Source organism: Bos mutus, chromosome 21 (genome assembly GCF_027580195.1).
Source record: "Bos mutus isolate GX-2022 chromosome 21, NWIPB_WYAK_1.1, whole genome shotgun sequence".
NCBI lineage: Eukaryota > Metazoa > Chordata > Mammalia > Artiodactyla > Bovidae > Bos > Bos mutus.
The window spans coordinates 60,654,524-60,677,190 of record NC_091637.1 but is presented as its reverse complement, the minus strand read 5'-3'; the positions used below and the strand labels follow the sequence as shown (position 1 = coordinate 60,677,190).

General features: G+C 38.5%; 1 protein-coding gene across 11 annotated transcripts in view; it reads right to left on the bottom strand.

Moving 5' to 3' along the window:
* The window catches only part of VRK1 (VRK serine/threonine kinase 1), an 84,961-nt gene that overhangs the window by 5,465 nt on the left and 56,829 nt on the right, over positions 1-22,667 (bottom strand). For 10 of the 11 annotated variants that reach the window (XM_070357924.1, XM_070357928.1, XM_070357927.1 and 7 more), the window contains 2 exons: positions 19,550-19,728; positions 3,498-3,588 (listed from right to left, as the gene is read on the bottom strand). In XM_070357924.1, the coding sequence (XP_070214025.1) occupies positions 3,498-3,588; positions 19,550-19,728 (270 nt within the window). The remainder of the gene's footprint in view (positions 1-3,497; positions 3,589-19,549; positions 19,729-22,667) is intronic. The other variant, XM_070357925.1, reaches the window with a different exon arrangement.

Genomic DNA, 22,667 nt, shown 5'->3' with positions numbered 1-22,667 from the left:
TAATACTATGGTGGGCTTAAGAGTTTTTCTTCAATTTTTGTGATATGGCCTTCTTTTAAAAATACCCCATAGCAGACTTTTAGGTTTTTACTATAATAACTTTGAAATTAATTTTGCATAGAAAACTGAGACCGCTGTGATTGTCTGAAACTGGCATAAGAGAATAACACAAAATCAAAGTCAAAGGGAATACATCTCCCTTTCAATAAAATCTGAATCTACTACCACGTTACAAAGGACACTAAAGTTAACAGTTATAACTACTTTCTCATTAATGTCCTAATTTGACATTCTACTCTTAGATTAAATACCACACTGCTACTTATCCCCATTCAATCTAGATTTAAAGTTTTCCACTGCAACTAAAAATGCCATCCCCACCTAGAATTTATTATATTCTAAGTATTATGCAACGTAGACACCTTGTTACAGGTATCAATTCAAAATGGCTTCTAATAATCAATTCTGACTGTTTCAAGAAAAAACCTATTTCTCCTCCAATCCCTTTAAAATATATACTCATTTTCTTAATATTTTACTATGGGTAAAAGGCCCAATCATAAGACTAATGTGTAAAATTTAATATTTGAAAACTAAAATATACAAGATTGGGATATTCTTCTATGATGCAGAAGGAAAAAAAAAAAAGTGGGAAATTTCTTTGCAGGGTGCCTTAGAAATATCTCTTCCTTTACTAGACCATAGGTCTTCAAGGGGTAAACATGTCATGCTTTCCTCAAAGAACCCTCAGGAATAGTCCAAAATCCAAGGTACTTCAAAAATACCATCACCAAGAGTAGGCTGTTGAGTACTGTCTATTGTATGAACAGCAGGGACAAAGTACACTAGCCATAAATATCATGGCTATATTAACTAATTTTTAGTGCAATTCTGAAATATTGGCACGGTTTTGAAATGCCAGAATACATGTGGTTTTTTTTTAAAGGTTTATCATTTTGTGGGGGGAAAAAATTACTTGCAGCAAATTACCAAATTTCCTCAATTGGTAAAAATTATGCCTTGCATAAAAATAAAAGGATTAGAGGCCTCTCTTCTTCCTGAAAACCACCCTGTCACCCCCTCTCTTTCTTCAAGAAAACCTACACAATACACATTTTGAAAGCTTTCAGAAAGTGTTCTTACACAATAGACCCCCAGCTAGTCAAAATGAGTTTAGGTGTATCAAGAAAATTATACACATTTTTAAAATGGTCTAAATAGATATTAAAGGGAAGTTGCTCCCATTTTGCTAGGCACAGCATTCTGAAAGATCACACAGTGAGAAAAATCTCTTACCATATTGTAAACCATAAATTGTGTTTGAAAATAAAATTGTTAATGAAGAAACTGACATTTCTAAAGCAGCTGTTAGAGGTAACCATTCTTGAAACATGTTTCTGACACAAAATCTTAAAGCTCTAGAAACACAGAATTCACTGAATCGTATTATGCATTTCTTTAAAAAATTCAAATGTAATAATGTGCCTTCTCCTTCAAGTTACTTTAAATTGATGAATACAAATACATACATTTTCATGAACCCCTGGATGGTTTTTTTCTTTGCAAGAAGCAGTAACATTTTACTATCTCAGGTAAAATTTCTGTCATTTATGAATATTTAGATAGCAAAATACCTTAACCAGCCTTATATTTTAATGGAGAAAAAGAATTACAATGGGAAAATAACAGCATTTAATTAAAGCAATTCAGAGTTTATATGAATAAAAGAGAATCTATTATCTTCATTTTTTTAACATCAAAAAAATCTGGATTGTTAAATTAGTGATGGAGTCTATTCTCTTCTTTTGTCATTAATAAATAAAACAAAGGTACTAATATATTTTCTTACAGTAAAAAACCATCAGTATAAGGATCTTAAATTAAAATTTTAGGCATAAAAAACACTTTTCATAATTATAGTCAAACTGAAAATCAGCACCAAAACAAATATCTCAGATGCTCATTAAGCAAAGTTCAGGGAACAAACGACCCTCAGGCATGAAGGGAGGCAGGAGGCTTCCCCAGGCACAGCTGGGAACTGGCTTCGGTCTACATGGGTATCAACCTTACTATAACAACGTAGGCCCTCTCCTAAACTAAAATTGCATGTTTTAAATGTAAGGGGTTTCTTTAGGTAAAAATATTGTTCGACCATTATAAATACTCCTTAATTTGGCTCCCAGTCACCATCATAGCTGTTGCCACTAGCCTCTGGCTGAGACATACTTCCATGTATTGCTCCCCGGGACTCCTCACTTTCTAATGACAAAATGAACAAGACAGGGGAGGAGGTGCAGGGGAAACAAAAACAGGAGGGAATGGAAGGTGGCAGCAGAAAAGTGAGAGGCACTGTTTCAAAGCCTTTAGCTTCCAGAGTGATGTTATACACTCCCTCTTCAGATGTCCCAAGGATTCTCTTGGGTAAATTCAGATAAACCTAAGGACGAACTATCCATAATATACAATGAAGGAAATGATCGTAAAATCAGGGTGAAGGTGATTCTCTCTCAAAAGTCAATTTTTGCTTTCCAAAAACATGCACCAGTGCTGCTTGTCAAAGGGAAGGAAAAATACAGCACGGGCCTGGTCTACAGGGCACTGACAGTGTGATGAAATTTTTCCCCAAAATTAGCCTTTTCTTTCAGAAATCAGAAACATTTCAGGGCCAACAAACTAATAAATAAAAGGCAGACAGAGAGGAGAGAGATTTGGGTGGGGGGCGGGGGGGGTTGGGGGGTGAATAATGGTACTGTAGCCAGCTCTGAATCTCTCCTCACCGAGGCAAGTAAGCCATCTCTCATGAACCCTGGAACACTCCGCCCATTTTCTAAGCCCCACAGGTGTGCCTACACACCACAGGCTGGCCATTCACTAACCAGACCAAAGTCCAACCTCGTCTTGCCCTTTGCAGGTGCTGCCTTGCTAAGGTCACTTCTGGAAGCCACGCTTGAAGTGTTCTCAGAACCAGTGTAGGAGTCACTGAAGAAATGACTTTATACTTTGCTTCCTGTTTCAAGAGCTTGGAAAAGTGATGATTCGAGGCTTTAATTTCTTGCAGCCCAACTTGTTGACAGAAGAGTAGGCAGACCCTGTGGTAGGCCATGTACTAACCACCTGACCTGACATGCTCCTTCAAGCCCAGAGTTCTGTGGCTAAGTGTGGGAAGTTGGCCAGAGAGCAGCCAGAGAAGTGTGTATTCTGGTCTGCACATCTAACCCTTTCACAACATTCTGTCATGTAAATGCTCTGTGTCTTGGGTTCCATATCTGCAAAAAGAGACCAACTCCTGGTCCCAACTTCAGATTCCTGGAAACATGATGAGAGTATGTAACACAATGCGTGAACAAGAACAACGTGATGGATGGTGTCTAAGACATTCTCTTACTTTTTTAATTACACAATGAGAATGTTACGACCCAAACAGTTAACCCTTAATTCACTGGGAAGAAATGAAATTTGTGTTTATTATATAAGAACCAATAGACCATTCAACTTACGGGTTTGTGTGGCCTCTTCTGTCTGTTTATCCGAGCATTCCATGTCTTCAACACTAGATTCTACGCTTTCCTCAGCTTCTTTCTTTCTCTTCTTACATATAAAAATTAAAAGAAAGAAAAAGAAATGTGGCACGATGGTTGAGTAAATATACAAGCTTACCAGATATTAGCACGAATCTATCTATACAGGATTGAGTGTGTCAAAACATACAGAATACACACAGCTTCAAGGTTGGGAGTCACCTAAGGAAGGGGTCAGGGATGAGAGAAAATCCGGTTAAGAGAAACTCTACCTATATAGTTAGCCTAGCAGTGGGTACATTTGCTATATCCACCTTTTTATGCTTCATATAATTTATCATTGAAAGTCATGTTTTAGCACCCGGACTGACTATACAGAAACCCTTTTTGAAAGCAAAGTGTTTTACAAATTTAACACCACGGCTTGCTCAAGCCAGTGATACTTACTTTTGCCATTTACACAACGTGGGAGGGGTGGTAGTAAATCCATTTAATAGGAAAATATATACCTGGCCCATGCATTGCGTCAATGGTTATACCCTAAGTTGGTTGGAAAATTGCATTCATTAATCAGCAATGGCAAACTTCCAATAAATGGGTTTTTGTTTGTTTTTTTTTAAGTTTAAGAAGGCCATAAACCTTACTGTAAAGGAAGAGTCTTAAAAGTATACAGTGCTCCTAAAATCTCAGAAACAGAATGGATTTTCTAATACTCTCTCAGGCCTTTCCTGTTTTCTATGTACTTTTCTAGTCAAGTGTTATTAATACTTAGGAGCTAATGCCTACATTCTATCACAACCAATTCTTTCCAAATGTTCATATAACTTATTTTTCTTACTTTCTATCACAACTATAGTTTCTAACTAGTTCAATACTGTGTAAAACATTTTAAAATTCTTTTTTTCTTGTTACTTTCTTAATTTTATTTTTTATTGAAATACAGTTAAGTTACAATATTGTGTTAGTTTCAAGTATACAGAAAGTGATTCGGTTATTTTTTTTTAATGGAGGAAAATTACAATGTTGTGGTCTCTGTTGTACATCAACACGAATCAGTCATAATTATATACATTTGTTATTATTTAGTCGCGAAGTTGTGTCTGACTCTTTTGTGACTTCAGGAACTGTAGCCCACAGGCTCCTCTGCCCATGGGATTTTCCAGGCAAGAATACTGGGGTGGGTTGTCATTTCCTTCTCCAATCTCCTTCTACATATATATATATGTGTGTTTGTGTGTGTATATATATATATATATCTCCTCCCTAAAATTCATAACATCTCTCTATGTGGGTATACCTATAGAAGGACATTAGTAATGAACCGAAAACTGTGTATTTTTCATACAGCTTTATCCCATGTAGTCTCAAATTTAAATGCGTTGAAATCCACATCAGAACTCAGAGCTTCTCTCGGCTTCCTAAAGTAAGTTTGTAGCATTTAGGAAATCATCTGATACCTCCCAAATCTCAGAGATTACAGTACATCAGAAGGTCCTTGTTTATATTTTCCTAACAATTAGTTTTAAGTTAAACTTTGTTGAAAAAATAATTTTCCCAGCTTCAGACCGTACTGTGTACAGCTATGAAAGAGTATAAGAATGCCTGCTGACAGGACACGGTTCTTTTTCCTAATGGCAAGCATGGGTTCTGTTCCATAGACAACTACAGGGAAAGCACAACTCTATTCAAATGACATCATCTTAAAACCACCAAGTGGTCAGAACTGGTGTTATCTATATACCACAATTAATCCCACTGTTCCAAAACACGCTGAGGGTGGCTATGGAAAGATGAGAACTCAGACATACACACCATGGTCCTGAAGAAAATGCACTGCAAATATAAAAATAATATCCTGACTAAACCTTATGAAACTTTCAAAGGCATTCATTTAGCAGATTTGTATATGGAGGTATTGCTTCTCAAAAATAGCTGAAGAGTGGCTGTAACTTCATGTAAGTGATGAGAGAAGGGGATAGTGCCTCACATCTTTCTTTTCCAAAGTGTTGCTTCATGATTACCATCTAAACCCTGCTGGGCTGAACAGATTGGTTCGATAATTACATACAATAACTGCAGTGGGCAGGTAACCCTCAGCTGGCACAGGGCAGCTCCCCTGTGAGAACTTCCATATGCAAACTGCACTGATGGAGCGCATTAGGTGCCTCTCTCCTGCCGGTGCACAGGCCTGATTAACGCCAGCCAAGACTCCAAGGTTAGCATGTCAGCAGATTTGTGATGCATTAGGCAGGAATAAACACAGACACTTTTGTTCGTTCGGACCAAAATTAAGGAGGAATACTTCAGTACTACGTTGCTTTCCATACGGGAGAGAATGCATTTTCCAGTTTTAGGACAGCAGATTTTTAACTGCTCATTATAAAGGGAGCTATCCAATACGTTCTACCCAAGAACCCAATGCATTCATCTTGTTTTCAGGCTTATTTAATAAGTAGGAGCTTTCTTTATCCCCATGCAGGTAAATTACAGAGGAATGAAAATCAGACAGTATTCAACCAACAAAAGAAGCACCTGTGTTTGAGCAGGCCGCACCGAGGAAAGCACTGAATCTCCGGAGCCCATGCTCCAGGCGGGCGTCTCTCGCCCGACTCTTCTGACAATGCCTACAGTAAGGATGCAAAGGACCAAAGGTCTACAGACTAAGACCAACGAACAACAACAACCACCTTCCTGTTAAAGAATATCATTTTACAAGGCAATGAGTAAACTTCCTAACCATGTGCTGCCAGCTTCTTTCTCCTGGTATCACCAAATGCTTCACTTTGTTACCTGACGGCATCCTGGGCTTCAGACAGTACATTATTTTGGTTATCTGTGAACAGAAAACAACTTCACAAAGTGTGCTGAGCTCTGACTCTGACATATTCCATATCAGGTCTCACAAGTCTCTTTCTTTACATTTATAAACAAAACCAAAATATTACAGGACATACAAGAGTAATTCATAAGCTTAGGATAAGGCTTTCTTTTAATTCAGCATGGCTAAAATATCTTTTAAAAATTAGGTTTACTTCAAAGGGCATGAGTGCATACATTACACATTATATTTCTGAAGTGCCTAGATATGCTAGGCTACAACTTCTCACCTCTAATTTAAAAACAGGAAGACAAATCAGCTAGATGCATTGAACTGATAACTTACTAACAGTCTAACTGAATGGAGGCCAGTTATAGACTTAAAGCTGTTTTAAGGGAAAAGAGAAGAAAAGTCTTCAGAGACAAAAACCAAGGACCAATTCTTTGCACCCCAACTCAAACATCCAAAGATAACCTCTAAATGCTTTCAGCAGCATCTAAGAGAAGCCAATTAAATTCATGGTTACAGCAAAGGAGACACATGCTCAAGGACTGCTGTTGGGTTTTTCCCCCCTTATTACAAAAGTCATAAATGTTTATTATATGGGACTTCCCTGGTGGTACAGTGGCTAAGAATCCACCTGCCAATGCAGGGGACACAGGTTTGATCCCTGGTTGGGGAAGATCCCACATGCTGCAGAGCAACTAAGCCCCTGTGCCACAACTGCCGAGTCCGTGCTCTAGGGCCCACAGGCCACAACTGCCGAGTCCGTGCTCTAGGGCCCACAGGCCACAACTGCCGAGTCCGTGCTCTAGGGCCCACAGGCCACAACTGCCGAGTCCGTGCTCTAGGGCCCCAGGCCACAACTGCCGAGTCCGTGCTCTAGGGCCCACAGGCCACAACTGCCGAGTCCGTGCTCTAGGGCCCACAGGCCACAACTGCCGAGTCCGTGCTCTAGGGCCCACAGGCCACAACTGCCGAGTCCGTGCTCTAGGGCCCACAGGCCACAACTGCCGAGTCCGTGCTCTAGGGCCCACAGGCCACAACTGCCGAGTCCGTGCTCTAGGGCCCACAGGCCACAACTGCCGAGTCCGTGCTCTAGGGCCCTGAGGCCACAACTGCCGAGTCCGTGCTCTAGGGCCCACAGGCCACAACTGCCGAGTCCGTGCTCTAGGGCCCACAGGCCACAACTGCCGAGTCCGTGCTCTAGGGCCCACAGGCCACAACTGCCGAGTCCGTGCTCTAGGGCCCACAGGCCACAACTGCCGAGTCCGTGCTCTAGGGCCCACAGGCCACAACTGCTGAGTCCGTGCTCTAGGGCCCACAGGCCACAACTGCTGAGTCCGTCCGCTGCAACCACTAAAGCCCGCGTGCCTACAGCCTGTGCTCTGCAACGAGCAGCCATGACCATGAGAAGCCAGTGCATGACAACTACAGATAGCCCTGCTCGCTGCAACTGGAAAAGGTCCATGCACCGCAATGAAGGCACAGTGCAATCAAATATAAACAATTTTTAAAAAATTACTGTTCCCTCTCTTCTGTTCCCTCCCTTCCTCATAGGAAACCATATTTCAAAAAAGTATTTATTATAGAAACTTAGAATGCACCGCTTAAAAAGTTTAAATGTTTGGTACTGCACATGCGTCAAACAAAGAACTGTACACACAAACATGACACTGCAACACACGGTTAATCTTACTGAACTTCTTTGATTAAGGCCACTGAAATCATCAGGCAAATGTCGACACTTACAAATTACTATTATATTCCTTAATAGTAGCCAGAAATAGAGTATTTGTTACTAGTGGTAACTAAAAGGAAAAAGACAGAATGTATCTTCTATGACCCTAAAGAAACCTATGTGCTACACCACAATATTTATAAAACCAGAGGATCTTAGTTAAATTTCACTATCTAGGCAGAAAAAACTGAGGCTGGGACAGAAGAAAAGCTGGGAGAACCCGTTCAGTATTTCAATCTGGTGGGGGTGAGGCCAAGAGGACTCAGAGCTCGTGGTTCTTCTCAGAACTTCCTTCCACAGGACCATACTTCCTCCCACAAGACTTTTCAGAGTGACATGGTGGTTACCAATAGCAGTGCTTTCACTGTAACAGACCCCTTCCTGGAGAGCCAGTGAGCACTTACATTCATGTGTTCCTGGCCAGCCACTGCCCACGCCCTCGTTACCTGCCCTCCCACCCTGGACCCTCCTGGGGGCAAGGGCACCTGCCACTATGCATGTTACACACGCACACATATCTGGGGTCTGCACCTGTTGAGCAAGGAGTCCACTACTACAGTAAAAACAGAGAGCTACGAGGCAAGCCCCTCAAAAACCATGTAAATGGACGAGTGATTATAGAAATGTTTTGAGAAAAAGTAGGAAAAGATCAGACATAACGGAAAAGAGATGAGATGAAAAGATGGGAGGTGGGTTAGGAAATGAGTCAGTGACCTAAGTGAAGGGCAGATGAATTTAAAGAATGGTCTAAATGTTACCATACATCAAAGTGATTTATTATTTTAAATGAGTTTGTGTGATAAAGGTTGTGATAAGAGTAACACATGCTGTAATTTCCTACCACAGTAACCTTGATTCTACTGGAAAAGAGGCAGGAACCCCATCGTGTATTTTCTAAGCACCTACTGCTTCCCTGGTAGCTGACCTGCTAAGAATCCGCCTACAATGCAAGAGATCCCGGTCTGATTCCTGGGTTGGGAAGACCCCCTGGAGAAGGGACAGGTTACCCATTCCAGTACTCTTGGGCTTCCCTGATGGCTCAGATGGTAAAGAATCTGCCTGCAATGTGAGAGACCTGGGTTTGATCTCTGGGTTGGGAAGATCCCCGGGAGGAGGGCATGGCAACCCATTCCAGTATTCTTGCCTAGAGAATCCCCAGACAGAGGAGCCTGCGGGCTGCAGTTCATAGGGTCACAAAGAGTCAGACACAACTAAGCGACTAACACTATCACTGATAAGAAGTCATTCAGAGTTCCATAAATGAGTCCAATGTAATCCCACATATATAGAATTTCACTCTGTGAAGTATTAATTCATTTGTAAAGTGACACAGGCAACACGACATGGTCAAACCCTGATTTTCCTTACATGGCTGACAAAATGTGGAATATCTACGTCCTTCACCAGTTCAAGCTACCACACTCTTATGCCATGAAGAATGAAGCACTGCCTGTAATTAGATGAAAATGGTGCAGCAAAGATCATTGCTAACTCATGAGTGAGCAAATAAAACCAATGCATCTGTAAACTGTCAGAATAAACAAACAAGTGGAAACATTGCAACTAGGTGGCAAGCACACGTGATTGCCTGCTCTATGGGCAACACATTTTTTAGCAAAAATTGCTTTCACCAAGTAGGCATAAACGTCCACTTGCTTATCTGGAGTAAACGTGTGTTACTTCTGAGGACCTAGAAACGAGCTGCTTTAGGCACCTACTGTCACCCACACTCCTAGAAAAATACAGCCACTGAGCAGATAAGGAGCTGAAAAACAAGCTGGATCTGGGCACGTGACCTTCAGGAATACTACATGACTGAGAACTTATTCTCATCAAGTAATAAGGGCAATCAAAGCCTGGCAAGATCTCCCAATATAAGCACTTCGGGAAACAGTAAATCCATCCTCCACAGTGTTGGCAACAATGGCTTTTTGAGACTATCATCACTCACATCACAAGCACCACAAATATGATCAAACTCGTGATCACTGAACAACTGAGAGCTGTATCCAGACATTCACATTCAACAAGCAAATGTCTAAAGACGCACACATGACAGTACTCTCTTCTGTGCTGGAATTAATATGACCTGAGGCTTCCATCACCTGTACCATTAATGTCAAAACTCCAGCAAAGTCACAGTGCTTCAAGGGCAACTTACAGGGAGAGGCAAATGCATAGCTAGTGATGCTTTAATTGTCTTTAATATTTTATATCTAAAACCACTAGGAGATTTTCAAGTGCCTTGAGTTCCTATGAAGGAAAAAACTATATAAATGCATAATAATAATTATTAATGGTTGTATGGCCCTGAACAATTCATCTAACTTCTGATTTTCACTTTCATCATTTGTAAGCAGATATATCTCATATTAGTGCTGTAAAGTATATGCAAAATAACGTAAAAGTACTGACAGACCGCAGAGTACTACATACATGCTCAAAGGAGACCGAAGGCTGATATAACCAGCGCTGAGCACTATCAAGTCCCCTGGGTAAACTTCAAACTAAGAATTAAAAGCACAAGACTCTGAAGCTGTAATGCTGCAAACTAAAGAGGCCAGTATTTATAAAAATACATATTTCAATGAAAACCAAACCCTCTGTATGTACTGGTGGGGAATTAAATGCTCTACAGGCATTCATGAACAAGTTTCTTAAAACTAAACCAGGCTGCATTAGCGTTCCTATTAAAAACAGACTGTCTGACCTCCCCCCACAATGTATCTATGCCACAACATTTCTAATCCTTAAACAACATGGGTGAATGGTGAACGCAGAATCCTCTGGCATCAGAAGTCCTCTGCTTTACATCAACTGCCTAGGTCCCTTAGTATCAATCAACAGCTTGAGGGAAGAAAGTTAACTTCAAACTCATTAATTTAACCATTTTTAATATGAGTGAGTTATGGAGCTCTATTTTGTAACCTTTATTTCACAGCAATTATCATCTTGTTTTTGTTGCAAAATCAACTTTTACCCATTCCCCATCATTTACTCTTCCAAACCATCAACTTGAACACACACACTCACCAAGTCAATGTAAGCAAGTCTTCATTCACATCCGCCCGATATACTTCATCGCATAAACTGAACTTTAATAATATATGATCTTAGTTGAAGGTGTTGAAAGATTCAAATAAAAATTATTTCATTTGAATCTTTATTTTCCTGACATCAAGACACCAGAAAGACTTGAGAAAATGTACTCAGTGAAACAACAGCATTCATGTTGCAGTTAACATTTACTGATTAATTTATCATGTGTTCAGCACTGGTCTAAGTACTTTCTAAATCTCATTTAATCCACACAACAATCTTACGAGCAAGATAGGCAATATTATTATTTCCACGGAAAGATAACTTTTAAAAAACTCATTATTAAAAATAAATTCACACAAATGTTTAATATAATTCCTAAAAACTAGTCATGATATCACAGAAAAATGGAATCTTGGTCTAATACTGTCTTTTGAGATCCAAGTTTTGAACATATCTTATAAGCATATCTGTTTATTATGTCCAAAAATAAATCTCCCTACATACCGTTCAAAGCACTTATATGATGCCAAATTTCCTTTTCTATCTCTTCCAATAAAAATTAAAACACGGCATGTATGAATAACTGTCTATGAATACAAACTGGTCATGAGGCTGATAAGTGCTATTATTTAAAGTCTTTTAGACTTAAATGCCCAATATCTGCTTTGTCTATTTGCAAAAGGAATGCTTTCCACATGGAAGCTAGAATTCTAAGATACTCAAATTTTGGTTGGCAGTGGTTCTCAGCTATGCCTGCACAACATAATCACCTAAAAATCCTGAGGCCTAGGTCTACTCCCATAGCTTTTGGTTTAATTGGTCTAGGGTGTAAGCCAGGCAATGGAATTTTTAAAAAGCTCCCAGGCGATTTTAATATGCAGTCAAAGAGGCCACCCCCTGCCTTTCATTTGCACCAGAATCATCTGAGGCACCTGTGGTATGGTGCCCTCCCAGATCATAGCATGCAATACACAGCTGGAGACCCCACTGTGAAAGAAAACGCAGTCCTCCCCTCAAAAAGAAAACTTATAAAGTAAACTTGAGGCTTAAAAAAAGTTTTTAACGATTAAAGAAATGAGAATTTTTAAAAAAGAAATAACAAGGCAACCAGATAGCTAATAAGCAGAAAAATAATCATTATAGAATTTGTAACTATACTAGAAATTTCAAAAACCACAGACAGAGCTGACAACTAAATGACATGAAGGAAAGGTCTGGGATGATTACAGATGAGGCAAAAGAAACAGACCAAGAATTAAGTAAGCAGTTAGACATGGAAGATGTGTATATTCTCTACATAGTCAGATGCAACCACAAACATCACTGAGGTAAGTGGAAGAATACCTAAATAAATAAAGAGGTATACCATATTCATGGAACAGAAAAGAATATTGTGAAAATATCAGTTTCCCAAAAGTCAATGCAATCAAAATCCCAGAAGTATTTTTGTGGAAATTAGTAAAATTTATAGGTACAAAGGGCCAAAAACAGAAAGAATCTCATAGAAGAACAAAGCTGGAGAACTCAACTATCAAATATTACCACAAAGAAGTAGTTCAAGCAGTGTGGCACTGATACAAACACAGAAGAGCAGGCCGATGGCAGAGAACAGGGCATCTGGAAACACATTCAAGCACGGGTGGCCACCTGAAAACCAGCTTCCTGCTCTAGGGACACCATGATCTTTTCAGTAAATGGTTCAGATCAGCTAGATAACCAGAGGGTAAACAAACACCAATTCACACCATTCACAAAATCAAATTATGTTAAATTACAGACCTAACTGAAAAAGACAAAATAAAATTTCTTGACACAAGAATGATTGTGAACAAAATCTTTCTAGACTAGAATACACAAAGCACTAGCCCTTAACAAACACACACACACCAAAAACCCCTGATTAATTAGGCTTCATTAAAGTTAAGAACTTCTCTTCATCAAAGATGTCATATTAAGAGTGAAAAGAAAAACCAGACTGTATATAAAAAATGTGCAACACATATATTGTGTATATACAAAGTACTTAACTCAGCCAATCAAAGAAAAGCAGACAACTCAGACATACTTTAATGGACCTGAAATGCACTTCACAAAAAAAAGGTTATCAAGACTGATGTGCACATGAAAAGGTGTTCAAAATCAATATTCCCAGGGTATGAAACTAAAACCATCCAGAAATACTAGTGAGCACCTACCGAAGTAGGTAGAATTAACATAATGCAATAAGTAGTGTCAAGAGCAACTGAGACTCTCCTAAGCTGCTGGTCAGAGAGCAGAGCGGACAGAGCCTTGGCAGGATCTGCTGAAGCTATTAAGCATACTACGCCCTGCTAACTCTACTATATACACACCCAACTTGAATTAATTATATGTGTTTCCTAAAAGAATTTATAAGCGTGTTTTTAACAGTGTAATTGCAATCACCGAAAACTGGAAACAGTGCATATATCCATGAACAGCAGAAGAAACAAACGAATCATGATACAGTCATACAGCAGAGTACTGCATGCGTGCTCAGTCACTTCAGTCGTGTCCGACTCCGCGACCCCATCGACCGTGGTCTGCCAGGCGCCTCCGTCCATGGCATTCTCCAGGCAAGGGTTCTGGAGTGGCTTGCCACTGCCTTCTCCATAACAGAGTACTATACAGGAACAAAAACCAAAAAGACTTCTGCTACTTGCAACAGCACAGAAATTCGAAATACAAATGAATCAAAGACTCAAAAGTATACAAAACACACGGTGGTACTGCTAAGTTTTTTAGAACAGCAAAATGAACTCACGATGTTAGAAGTCATACTGTTGGTTATTCTTAATGAAGGGTAATGGCCGAGAGAGGTTTCAATGAATGATCCACATCTTGATTTAGGAGACATTTAAATGCATGTGTTCACTTCTGTGAAGTTCAAATTTCTCACTTATTTGTGCACTGTGCTGCACAGGTAGAGCTTCCCTTGTGGCTCAGCTATAAAAGAATCCACCCGCAATGCGGGAGACAAACCTGGGTTCGATCCCTGAGTTGCAAAGCTCCCCTGAAGAAGGGAAAGGCTACCCACTCCAGTATTCTGGTCTGGAGAATTCCATGGACTGTATAGTCCATGAGGTCACAAAGAGTCAGATACAACTAACTGACTTTCACTGCACAGATATCATAATTTCACTTATTTTAATGGACTTTAAAAAATTAGGGGCAAAAGATACTTGACAAAATCCAAATAAGACAATATTCAAAGTAAAGAAATCAATAATGGGATTTATTGATATAATGGGATTTATTGATTTATTAAGGACAGAAATGGTATGGATCTAAGAGAAGCAAAAGATATTAAGAAGAGGTGGCAAGAATACACAGAAGAACTATACAAAAAAGATCTTAATGACCCAGATAACCATGACAGTGTGATCACTCACCTAGAGCCAGAGAGACATCTTGGAGTGCAGAGTCAAGTGGGCCTTAGGAAACATCACTATGAACAAAGCTAGGGGAGGTGATAGAATTCCAGCTGAGCTATTTCAAATTCTAAAAGATGATGCTGTGAAAGTGCTGCACACAAAATCCCAGCAAATTTGGACAACTCAGCAGGGGCCACAGGACTGGAAAAGGTCAGTTTTCATTTCAATCCCAAAGAAGGGCAATACCAATAAATGTTCAAACTACTGCACAAATGCACTCATTTCACATGCCAGCAAAGTAATGCTCAAAATTCTCCAAGCTAGGCTTCAACAGTACATGAACTGAGAACTTTCAGATGTGAAAGCTAGATTTAGAAAAGGCAGAGGAAACAGAGATCAAACTGCCAACATCCGTTGGATCATCGAAAAAGCAAGAGAATTCCAGCAGAATATCTACTTCTGCTTCACTGACTATGCTAAAGCCTTTGACTGTGTGGATCACAAGAAACTATGGAAAATTCTTAAAGAGATGGGAATACCAGACTACCTGACCTGCCTCCTGAGAAATCTGTATGCAGGTCAAGAAACAACAGTTAGAACTGGACATGGAACAACAGACTGGTTCCAAATCAGGAAAGGAGTACGTCAAGGCTGTATACTGTCACCCTGTTTATTTAACTTATATGCAGAGCACATCATGAGAAATGCTGGACTGGATGAAGCACAAGCTGGAATCAAGACTGCCAGAAGAAATATCAATAACCACAGATACGCAGATGATACCACTCTTATGGCAGAAAGTGAAGAAGAACTAAGGAGCCTCTTGATGAAAATGAAAGAGAAGAGTGAAAAAGTTGGCTTAAAACCCAACATTTAGAAAACTAAGATCATGGCATCCAGTCCCACCACTTCATGGCAAATAGATGGGGAAACAATGCAAACAGTGAAAGACTTTATTTTCTTGGGCTCCCAAATCACGGCAGATGGTGACTGCAGCCATGAAAAGAAAAGACACTTGCTCCTTGGAAGAAAAGCTATCAGAACAAACCTAGACAGCATATTAAAAAGCAGAGACATTACTTTGCTGACAAAGGTCCATCTAGTCAAGGCTATGGTTTTTCCAGTAGTCACGTATGGATGTGAGAGTTGGACTATAAAGAAAGCTAAGCGTGCAAGAATTGATGCTTTTGAACTGTGGTGTTGGAGATGAAATCAGTCAATCCTAAAGGAATCAGTCCTGAATATTCATTGGAAGGACTGATGCTAAAGGTGAAGCTCCAATATTTTGGCCACCTGATGTGAAGAACTGACTCCTTAGAAAAGACCCTGATGCTGGAAAAGACTGAAGACATGAGGAGAAGGGGACAACAGAGGATAAGATGGTTGGATGGCATCACTAATGGACTTGAGTTTGAGCAAGCTCCGGGAGTTGGTGATGGACAGGGAAGTCTGGCGTGCTGCCATCCATGGGGTTGCAAAGAGTTGGACATGACTGAGCGACTGAACTGAATTGAATGGGATTTATAGGGAAAGAAATTCTTAGTAAACACCAAATCCACTTAGATATAGATTTAAAAGCAAACTACCATTAAAAAACAAAGAAATGTATCAACTGCAACAATCTAAACTTATATAATTAATATACAGTTTCTGCTATTCTATCATACAAAAACAGCCAGACAGACCTTCACCAAATTTAGATGGTATATTGGAGCAATCTGATTTCAATTATAGGCTACATGGTATAAATTTAATGATGCTGAGGTGTGATTACATCAAAGAGACAGAAGTTGTCCACCAGAGCAGCTGCAGGCCACTGATGGGAGCTGGAAGACCTTTCTTTGCTCTTGTTCAGTCCTCTGTACCATGTTCCAGGCTGAGCACCAGCAGGAATTTATTTATTATTTATTTAACAATGGTTAATGATTTTTCAGAGGAACTATGGAAAGGTCGACTAGCATCACATAACTTAGAAAAACAAAAAATTGGAAATAGAAAAAAAGGGTACTTGGACATCACTTATAGGGAGCAACAATATATACTGCTTGAAAATAAAAAACTGCAGGCCCATGCTCTAGACCTAGTCAGCAGATCTCCAGGGATGAGACCCAAGAGATTCTAATGAACAGCTCTTTTTGTTGGCTTGGGCAAGCAACTTAATCAAAACCTTATAAAAAAATAGCTAATGGAGGTATTAATGTCTTTTAACTTGCTGAGTTCTTTCCAGTAAATTAAGCTGTTCTTAACCCAGATGGGACAGGGAGAAATTCTTTAAGGACAGAACTACATGTTATTGATCCCTGTAGCCCCGGGGACCTAGCCTAGATCAGGTACATAAATTAGACCTCACACATAATTGCTGAAAGGTGAGTTAAGAGTACACAGTGAATCCAGTAACTGTTGCAGCTATACCTACAGATTCTAAGTGCCAGTTCTAATCAACAGTTGAAATTTTTGGCTGCAGTATTTTTTAAGGGGAAACTAATACTTAGTATCTTTCTACTTCAGCTTTATGTCAAACCAAAATTCTGTGCTTTAAATAATACCCTTAGGTTACCGAGACCAAAAACAGTTACAAGTGGATACATTCATATTTCACTACACTTTCCAAATTTACTGTACCACAATCAAGCATGGCTGTAAAATACTAGATAGAAGCCTTGCTTCATTTTACTGCTGACCAATTCTTATAGGTTTAAAAAAACAAACAACTCTTATCTCTTAGGAATATAAAGAGAAATATACATTGAATTGATTAAACTCATCTCTTTCAGAGATTTGCTGCTGCTGCTGCTAAGTCGCTTCAGTCACGTCCAACTCTGTGCAACCCCATAGATGGCAGCCCACCAGGCTCCTCTGTCCCTGGGATTCTCCAGGCAAGAACACTGGAGTGGGCTGCCACTGCCTTCTCTGTCAGAGATTTGAGTGTCGTAAATACAAAGAATGTACACTTTAAGTTTTTTAAAAAATTATGACAAAGGAAAAGAATAAAGAATAAATATGCAATTATAAGGATTAATACAGCTTCTATGACGAAGCATTATACTCAGCTCTGAAATTCTGAAAACCAGAGCAAAAAAAAAAAGAGGAATTTCAACACATGTTCCTAAAAAAGAGATGGAATATACTAATTTCTCAGAAAAGAAAGCTTTCTCTTGTTGGAAGTCCTCAGACTCAAAAGTTGGATGAAGCTCTGCTTTTATCTGTTTTAGATGTGGTATATTTACAATTTATTTGAAGAAAGTGTTCTGATGCTTAAAAACAAAAACTAACTCTTTCACTTTACAAATAAAAAACAAAAGGCTAACAAAATCAACAATTAATCTACAGTTAAATGCCAAACAAGCAGCTTCAGGATCTTACCTAATCTTAACTTTGATTAATTTCTTTTCAATACAAAAACAGTCTTGTGCCAGTTTTGAGATGGGAAAAAAAAGGGCAGCAAACCAATGAAGGAAACCTAACAGTTCAGCTTTTTATTCATGTTCTTCCCCTAAATGAAGCTTTATACATGTAGGGGATGATCTAACAAGAAATTTCCAGCTTTCTGAACTATCCAAGGACACAAGAGAATTATAAGGTCACAGATGTTAGCTCTGCAGCAGACTGACCTATTCAGCTGTGAAGTCAGCCAACCTGGGGAAACAAAATTTTCTCTAGCATGTAGTTACAAACAACAGTGATTTGCACAGGGAAGGGAGATGGCACTGGACAAGTTCTCAGGACTACAGAGATCTTTATTTTTCAATCAGCAAAATTTTAGAGCAAAACACTACAAAAGCCAGCTATAAATATTAATGCACAAAAATCTGTCCTGAGCAGGATGTGAGCTATATGTTTATACATATATGCAAATTCTAAGTTTACCACCTTCCTGAAGAATTCTACTCAGCCTTCAATTTATCCTCTTCACATAAAACTGGATATGTTTTTCCTCATGGTTGTTGACCACAAAAATGGAATAAGGTACAATTAAGACAAAACTTATGAAAGCAAGAAGATGTATATATAGATGCATATGTATAATTCCAAATTCTGTGATGAAATTATAAAGAAATCTACTATTAGCCAAAAAAGTCAAATTAATGATCCAATTTCAAAATTCCTATCTCCTCTGAAATTAAAAAATTATGAAAAACCTTTAATATGCTGTTTATTCTAAAGGGAGAAAATCTGTTTTTAACTCTTTATCTCATAGTTTGGAATATGAGACTTTCAAAAAGTCTACTGGAATTTTACAGAGTTAATGACAATTAAAAGTCAGTAATGTAAAAACATATTTTTCTTCTAAAAGTAGTCTTCCTTTTTCATATAAAAGCAACACAATTTCAGATTAAAAAAGGAAAAAGTTAACCAGTAATTATTAAAAATAACCAGTAAGATAATGTATACCTTAAAATCTGAATTTTAAAGTGATACCAGGGGTTATGTACAAGTCTGTACAATACTTCTACCATAGGTTTATTATTTAACATTTCTTTCCAAAAAATTAATCTTCTTATATACAGATATACAACTTTATGAAGTGACATTTCTGTAAAGAGCAAAATAATGTTTAAATGGGAAATATACCACACCAACAAATAAGGAAACTTTCAAATGCAATTTTCAAATGATAATTTTTCAAAACCAATTTTCAAATGGCAAATACGTGGGACCACACCAATGAACAAGGAAAAAGTGAAACACAGGATCAACCGAAAGGGGTGACATGGGAGAAAAGGACACACAGAATGTGGACACACAGAATGTGAACTGAGCGCCCCACCCAAATTGCTCTGCCAGATACTAGTATCCCAAGTTAGACTTGTTCAGGGAATTTCTTAACTTGCTACCGGACATAAGAAACACATACTCATTTTTCTAAAACCCTCTATGTATTTTTCCATATCACAAAGGTTTGCTTTTACGTAATGATGATAAATATTTGACTGCAGAGCAATCTGCTATTTTCTTTACTGAGCTACTGATTTACTTGCCTATATTTGTTGCAAACAGTCACAGGAAACCCAAAGGAAAATTCAATAACAAAACTCACTTTTGCCACTGGTTTTGCTTTCAAACTTCCATTCTCCACAACAGTGAGGTCCAGCTTGCCATCATCCTTACTTCCTATAGCTTTCAGTCCTTGCAAAAGAATATCTCGTAACTTTTGATAAAGAGGTTTTTCGACATAATCCAGTAATTTCACTGTTTCCATGTACTTAGCAATTTCATCTAAAAGAATAACACAATTATTTTGTAGTTTTTATAATAAATACAACATATTTACCTCTTCTAAGAAAATGATCCACAATTATAGTAACATTAGAATGCAAATATATAGCTTGTTAAATATGTCTTTCTATCACGTCTTCATTGGAAGTATGCTTCTGAATTCAGGAATTGTCAGATAAGTCAAATAAAAAAATGTATTTTTAGATACAATGCAAAAAACGTCTTTTAATTCTGACAGTAAGAAAGAAGACAAGCAACATTTAAATATATATAAAAACAATTACTAATATAATTTTAAAGCTACTTTTTAAAAGGACCTAAAATAAATGTTATGAAGTAAAATGTGCTTAAGTACAATAAATATCATAGCCAGAATTTTTTTTTTTTTTTTTGCCACAGAAGCCATTAGTTCTAGAGAAGACAGCTGCATTTTTTGGGTAAATGAAAAATAAAACATGAAAATCAGGTTGAAAAAAGAAACACAAGGAAGCCCTGATTGTCCCATAAAAGAGAAAAACCAACTTGTGAATGATAAAAGGTCTACTGGACACTGAGGCAGAACCAAATCCATAAAAAGAAATCTTACTAGTCAAGATCAGCACCTCTCAACACCCATCTAAAAATCCATCTTGGGGTTAATGACTCATACATGTATATGCCCAGTTCAGCCTTTCCACTGACCTCCAGACTTGTATACCCACTGACTTCCACTGACTCATATACTGGCTGCGTAACTGGCATCTCACATGCCAACCAAATCCAAAATCCTGACCAACCCCTAAAACCTGCTCACCCTGCGTTTTTTCTGTCTGAATTATAGAAAATCCCATTCTCCCAGTTCTTCAAATCCTCCTCCCACATTCAATAAATCAAGACATTATGTCAGTGCTACACACGCATTCATTCATTCATTCATTCAAACATTTTAAGTACCTACCACATGTCAAGCATGATTCTAAATACTTAGGTACGTGAGAAAAAAGAAACAAAAATCCTTCCTTTCAACTTTCTTAATCTGATAAAGGGATCTACAGAAAACCAAAAGCAAACGTCACCAAGTGTGATAAAACACTGGACTTCCCTTCTGAGAGAAGAAAACAGCAAGGAAGCCCATCTGTACCGTTTCCATGCTGCCTGAAAGTCCTGCAGTTTTTAGCCAGTGCAGTAAGGCAAGAAAAGAAACAGACAGCACTGAGTGGAATGGAAGATGCAAAACGGTTTATTCACAACATGAGTGCACGTAGAAAAGCCTAAGAAATCTATTAAAAAACTTCTAACCAATATGTAAAGTTAACAAGATCATAGGATATAAAGTATTTAAAAATCTTTCTATACACTAGCAACAAGCATTTAGAAAAATAATAAAAACATACCATATACAATAGTATCAAAAAGCATCAAATACCTACAAACAAATATAATGAAAGATGGGCAAGATTTTTTCCAAATGGAAACTATAAAACACAGGTCAGAGAAACTGACACCAAATTAAATGAAAGCCATAAAGTATCAATTATATAAAGATGCCAATGCTCCCCAATTAGTCCACAGAGTCCCTGCGATTCCACTCAAAATTTCAGCATGTTACAGAGGGAGAGGACATGTGTGGAACTGACAAGGTGATTCTAAAATGTACAAATATACAAAGGATCATGCAAAACAGCAAAGTCAAGTTTAAAGAAGAAAAAGTGCCAGAGGACTTAAACTATCAGAGAAAGCTATAGTAATTAAGACAGTGTGCCCCAAGAACAGAAAAAAAAAAACAACTACTATGAAAGAGCCCAGAAACAGACTCACAGATTCACACATGATTGAACACAAAGGTGCCATCACAGAGCAAGGCTGGTCTTTTCAAGAAAGGCCGCTGTTAACAGTGTGAACTATGCGAGGTGATAGCGGTGCTAAATCATGCTCATCGTTCTCCAGTCTACATGTACCGGCAGATCTCAGACGACACCTCGGGTTAGCTCCAGACCGCCACAATAAAGCAAGTATCACAATAAAGCAAGTCACCTGTTCTGGTTTCCCGGTGCATTGAAAAGTGATGTCTAATACTGTAGTCTATTATGTGTGAAATAACACAATGTCTAAAAAAACGTGCATACCTTAACTAAAAAAACACTTTATTGCTAAAAAGTGCCCACCATTATCTGAGCTTTCAGTGAGTCATAATTGTTTGCAATAATAATATCATTGATCACAAATCACCATAAGAAGTATAATAATAATGAAAAAGCTTAAAATATTGTGGGAGTTACCACAATGTTTGACACAGACAGGAAGTGAGCAAATGCTGTTGGAAAAATCAGCACCAACGGATTTACTCGACATAGGCTGCCACAAACCTTCAATTAGTAGGAAAAGCAACACATCTGCAAAGTGCAATAAAGTGAATCACTATAAAATGAGGTATGCCTACATAGCAAATCATCACATTATAGAATTATATTTGTCAATTATTCCTCAATAAAGTTAAAAAATAAATAAAAACATTTAAAAAATGTTAACAATGGGAATGAATTTCATACATGCAGTATTGAATGAAAGAAAAAGAACGCCACCAGAAACTAGAACGTTAAAAATCCCTGCCCTTGTGAAATTATCTGTTTAGTTCACTCTATGATTCCATTTCCATGTAGTTCAAAGAGAAATCCTTGATGTTGGAAGTTGTGCTAGTGATTCATTAGGCCAGAGGGAAAGGCTGGTGACTGGGAGAAGGCAACAGGGAGCAAATCTGAAAAAGCAGTAACACTCCATTTCCAGATGTGGTTGACAGGTTGCAAATTTAAGGAGCTTAAGCTCACACAGTAGACCTCCCTGGAGACAACTGAGCAAAGGCTTGAAAAGATCTAAATATATCCAGACTGACCACTGCTCACACCTGCACTGCTACTTCCCTTGCTCAGATTATGGCAGGAGGCTTCTAACTAGCTCCTGTT